This window comes from Pteropus alecto, unplaced genomic scaffold, assembly GCF_000325575.1.
Source record: "Pteropus alecto unplaced genomic scaffold, ASM32557v1 scaffold101, whole genome shotgun sequence".
Taxonomy (NCBI): Eukaryota; Metazoa; Chordata; class Mammalia; order Chiroptera; family Pteropodidae; genus Pteropus; species Pteropus alecto.
In genome coordinates this window covers 19,404,262-19,409,677 of record NW_006432945.1, presented here as the reverse complement: position 1 = coordinate 19,409,677, position 5,416 = coordinate 19,404,262, and the positions used below count along the sequence as shown (strand labels likewise).

Below are 5,416 nucleotides of genomic sequence, written 5' to 3'. Positions count from 1 at the left end.
CGCCTGCGCCCGACAGGGCTTCCTGCCCAGGCTCCACGGTCACAGACCAAGAGCCACCTGCACTCCGGCCTCAGGGCCCCCGCGCTGTCCCGGGCGGGGGCGGCCACCGCCAACATGCGTGTCACTGTCCCTTTGCAGGCCGTGGGAAGCGTTCCCCCGCCTGGAGCCCCCGCCGCCTCCCGCGACCCGGAAGCGCACCCCTCGGGCCCTGAAGACCACACGGGACATGCTGATCTCCTCCCAGCCCGTCCTGAGCAGCCTGGACTGCGGGGCCGAGCTGGTCCCCGGCCAGCCCCAGGACGCCCCGCCCGTCCCCGCAGAGGTCACCATGGACGTGGTGCATGGGGGTGGGGCTCTGCCCAATGGCCAGCTGTCCCTGTCGGTCCCCGACCTGATCCACCAGGACAGCCAGGATGAGGCCAGACTGAAGGCCACCGAGGGCGGAAGGGCCCCCTCTCCCGGACCCGTCCAGAGAAACAGCCGCTCACTCAGCCCGAGCCCCACCAGCCCGGCTGAGCGGCCAGAGGACAGCGGCCTGGACAGTGAGGGCCCGCACCCTGACCTGCTGTCCTTCGAGTAGGGCCCCCACCGCGGCCCTGGCCGGCTCAGCCATCCTCCCGGCGCCATGCTGCCCTCCCGGGGCAGGGCCCGGCCGTGGATGGCGGAGGCCGGGGCCGTCCCCACTGGCTCCCTGAGCTCTGGGCCCGGCCGGCTCCGGCTCCTGCTGGGTGGCCGGGTGGGACCTCCCTCCGGCCAGCGTCTCCGCTCCTGCCTCTGCTGGCCTCGGGTCAGGCTGGGCACGATGGCTCTGGCTTGCTGACGGGCGCAGACCCAGAAGGCCACCCACTGATGCGGCCCAGCAAGGCTGCTACTGAGACAGTGCAGGCCCTGGCAGTGGCCCAGCCTTTCTCCCTGTGGGCGCCCGTCCCGGGCCTGGGACCCCCAGCAGCCTTGTCACTGGGGTCTCGGGCAACCCACCTGCCAGGCGCAGAGCTCAGTGAGCTGTCCCTGGGCCGGCACAGCGCGCTGCCAGCCGGGAGGGCCGACCAGCTCTGTGGGCACTGAGCCTGGGAAGTGGCTGCACAGCGTGCTCTGGTCTTCTGGGCACCCAGGAGGTCGGCACTCAGGGTCCCTGGGAGCCAAGCAGAAGTGGGGGGCAGTGGAAGTGGGACAAGGACGGGGCGCAGGCCGCAGGGGACGTGGGGAGAGCCCGGGCCTCTTGACCTGGCGGCCACTATCCACTCTGGAGCCAGGTCCGAGCCTCCCGCCTGGGGTCGCTCCCGGCACTGAGGCCACGAGCTTCCCTCTGCTCCCGCCTTTGGGACCCACGTGCGGTGATGCGGCCACCCCACCCTGACTGGGTCCCGCCCTCCGGGGTAACTGCTCTGTGCTGTCGGGGGGTGGGGGAGTCCCCCGCTGGGGCCCGGGCCGCAGGAAGAGCCCGTCCCTGTCCTCGAGCAGGGTGGCCGCGTCGCCGTCCTCCCCCGAGCCCCGCACCCCGTTTTCGCTCACTGTTCCGCTCACTTCTCACCTCAGCCTGGGCCCTGCTCCCCACCTCTGTCCCGGCCTCCTCCTCCCAACTCCACCCCGACCCCCGCAATCTGCGGCCCTCCCTGCACAGCCCCCTCCTGTCTCCTGCCGTTCTGAAAGCAGCGCGGCTCGTGCCTGTCCCCAGGAGGGTCCGTGCACACATCGCCCTGTGGGCGAGGGCACACGTGCAGGGCCGTCACAGTAAGGGCATGGGCTGGGACACCTCGCCTGATGTGCAGTGTCCTCTGGACTCGCAACTCGGGCGTGAGTTTCCCAGAGTGCCCCGGGTTCTCCTGAGCGCGGCGGGGTGGGGCAGGGGGCCTTGGTGCATGGCGCACCCGGCCTGGCCTCCACAGCAGGGGCTCCGTGGGCTCCGACGGGCCTGCGCTCCTCCCAGCACCGGGCGGCTGTGGCTGGGTGATGCTGTGGCCATGGGTGCGAGGCCGCAGGCCCAGCCGGCCCGGGCACCGTGCTCCCTGCCCCACCCCACCCCCAGCCACGCTGCAGCCCTGGCCCTTGACCCCGATCAGCACGGGGTCCTACCAGCGGTCCCAGCACCACCGCCACGGTGACCCAGGGTTCCCCGGACACGTCTGACACCAAATAGGGGCTGGGGGCCCTGCTCCAGCGCTGACGGTCCTCCCTGCCCCCCGGCTCAGACCAGCCCTGTCCACCCCGCTTCCCGTGTCCGCGCCCAGCCTCACCGCCCTACGACTGCAGTGTGGGAGCCACCCTGACACGCACGCGTGCTCGCACACGCACACACCGCACGCACGCACGCGCACATACACATGCAAAGCAGCACACACGCACACACGCATTCACACACCAGCACACGTGCACACTCGTGCATGCTCCGCCCTCGTCCTAGATCCGGCTCTCTGGGAACCTGGCCCTCGGCGGGTAGGTCTAGGCCAGGGGTGAGGACGGACGCAGGGCCTGTCCTCTGTGTGCACATGTGGACTCTGGGGCCCAGTCTCTTCTCTCCCTGTCCTCCCCACCCCCTTGTCCCGCGCCCTGTGGGCAGCGCTACCTGAGCTTCCGGAAGCTGGGGGGGGGCGTTCCCTGGAGGGGAGGATGTCCCTGTCACCTCCAGTGGATGATGTGAGTCAGACACACGTGATCCACCCGGCTGTCGAGGGGCAAAGAGATTGGCCCGGTCGGGGCGGGGGCGGAGATTACAGATCTGAGTATTTTCTAGAGATTTTATATTTATATTTTAATAATTTTCTGGTAGAAGACAATGGCACAATAAAGAGATTGATTTGGTTTTGCTGGTCTGGTTGTGCCCTCCTGACGGGGGTGGTGGTTGGTGTTCCGACCTGGAACGACCGGGGGCACGGAACGTGAGGGGACGGGCCACCAGCCTCCGACCCCTGGCCACACGTGACTGTCCCTCTTCCAGTGGACCATGGTGTCTCGGGCATCGGCATGACATTCGCAGGTAAGACCTTTGGGAGCAGAGGGGACACTGGTGACGGATCATCCTCCAGCCTGGTGACTCAAGCTAGACTTACTGGGGTGACATTGGTCGGTAACGTTACGTGATTCTAGGTGCACAAGGTCATAGCGTGACCTCTGTGTCCGGGTTGCGTGCCCCCCACCCCGTCCCCGCCGGCGCCCCCACTCTGCTGTGCCCATGAGCTTGTTTTTGTGTCTCGATAGTTTGTTGTTCTGCGTTTTGTGTCCCACACGGGCGAAGTCCTGCAGCTTGCGTGCTTTTCGGTCTGACACTCAGCACGACAGCCTCGAGGCCCATCACGCCGTCACAAATGGGACGATTCCGTTCTTTCCGTGGCGAGCAGCGCCCCAGTGTGTACGTGCACCCCCCTGGACGTGGGGTACAGATCTTTTCAAATTCATTTGTGCTCTTCAGATAAACAGTCGGAAGTGGGATTGCTGGGTCACAGGGTCGTCGTGGTTTTAGTTTTGGGGGAACCGCCACTCTGTTTGGCATGATGACTACACCAGCTTACGTTCCCGCCAGGCGCACGAGGCTCCTGGTTCTCCAGGTCCTCGCCAGCGCTGACCTCTGGCCTTTTCCCCGATGGCCTCCTGGGGGTGTGAGCTGGCTCTGTCCTGCGGGAGGAGGACGGAGCTGGGTGTGCTTGCAGACGTCCCTCAGGGAGGCGCGGGCTACTGCCAGATTCTGTCGGTGATCTCAGAGAATGTGGCTTGGGGCAGAGCTAGCCCAAGGCCTGTGTCACATCCAGGGATGCAGAGGACTCACACAGCTGACAACCGGCCAGACCTCGAGCCTCGGTAAGAGGGAGGAGGTGGACGAGGGACAGGGAGGGGTGGACGAGGGACAGGGAGGGGTGGATGAGAGACAGGGAGGGGTGGACGGGCCTCTGTGCCGCCTTGTCACCCACCGCGTGACCGTGCTGGGGGCTGGGCTCTGCTGTTGAGTGTGCAGGGGACCCTGGCTACGTCGGGTGTGTGGGGCCTGAGGCGGAGGCTCAGGCCATTTCCATGGGGATCCCCCTCCCCACATTTCTCAGGACGTGCGGGGGACAGTGTTCCACCTTGGGACAGATCCTCGGGCTCGCCCACAGAGGATGTCCCCGCCCCGTCTGAACGGGTCCTCAAACGTTTCCTCAAGCTCGAGTCCCAGCTGTGTGGTCGAGGACCGAGTGAGCCCAGGCCCACGAGGTGGCACGTGCCTCACGCAGCAGATGGAGAGCAGCGGGTCACAAAAGCTGTGTCTGGGAGGTCGGGCCCGGGGTGGGGGACATCCCGGGACGTGAAAGGCAAAAGCCATGGGCACACTGGGAGCTGTCCAGTGAGGGCTGGCTCGTCTAGGCGGACTGCATGTCTTCGTGGGGACTCAATTCCTTGTCCCCACTTGGGGAGCCACGGTGGGGCCTTGCAGAGTGACACCTGGGGGACCCTGGAAAGCAGCCATCGAGAGTCGCTGCCAGCACCAGCAGGCTAGGTTCGGAAGCTCCATGGGGTGGACACGGCGGGCAGGAGGCTGGTCACCTCCCAAAGGCCCCACCTCCAAACACTGTCACGTCGGGGGCTTCACTGTGTGGCAAAGCGGGACACAAACATTCCACCTGCGATTGTAGCAAAAATCATTTCAACGCTAATGTAAGTGTGCCGAGCCCACCAGCCAAAAAGAAAAACTTCACTCGGAAAGAAGTTAGATCCAGCAACGTTTTGTCTACAGAAGACACTTAACCCAAAATACATGGGGAAAAGAATGAAAACCAAGGTATGGGGTGTCATCTGCTGGGCGAGCCCGAATAAGGGAGGCAGGGATAATTTTTAGATGCTGAAAAACACGATGAAGGCAAAAATCTCGAGAGACAAACAGGGACCCTTCGTGAAACGAAAGGAACAGTAAGATGGTCAAACAGCTAGAAAAAGCCACACGCCTGCAGCGCCGCAGCAGCTCTCCCCAGGGCGCCGGGCGCTGACCCCAGCTCGCCGTCGGGCCGAACGAGACTCGCTTCTCTCCGACTCAGAGACTGGACGGACGGACAAAGAGACCCGTCACGGCGCTTGCTCTACACGGTCTCTAGTCTCGAACACGCTGAGGGTGGCGACGAGAAGGCGCTTTACAGCGAGGAGGGCGGCGAGCAGACGCGACGTGCACACAGCGCTCACCTTGCGCTTGGCCAGGGGCCGTGGGGACCAGCGGAGTCACCTCCGTGCCCCGCAGTCCGGGCTCTGTACGGACGAGGAGACGAACGTGTGCGGGAAGCAACCGCACAGCCGCACGGCCCCGGCGCTCAGAGCTGGCCGGGCGCTCGGGCTCTGGAGCTGCTTTGACCTGCACGGCTCACGCCGCGGCGGCGGGACGCGTCCGAAGGGGTGTGAGCTCGGCGCTCGGCTTTAAATGTGTTTGTTAGAAAAAGATAAAAGTTGCAAACCAGCCAGG

The 5,416-nt window shown here is 65.4% G+C and overlaps 1 protein-coding gene across 1 annotated transcript in view; it reads left to right on the top strand.

The window, feature by feature from the left end:
* CUNH1orf226 (chromosome unknown C1orf226 homolog) overlaps positions 1-2,906 on the top strand; it is a 5,552-nt gene extending 2,646 nt beyond the window's left edge. Inside the window, exon 2 of the mRNA XM_025043965.1 lies at positions 139-2,906. Within this exon, the coding sequence (XP_024899733.1) occupies positions 139-580 (442 nt within the window). The 3' untranslated portion in view covers positions 581-2,906. The remainder of the gene's footprint in view (positions 1-138) is intronic.
* The last annotated feature ends 2,510 nt before the right edge of the window (positions 2,907-5,416 follow it).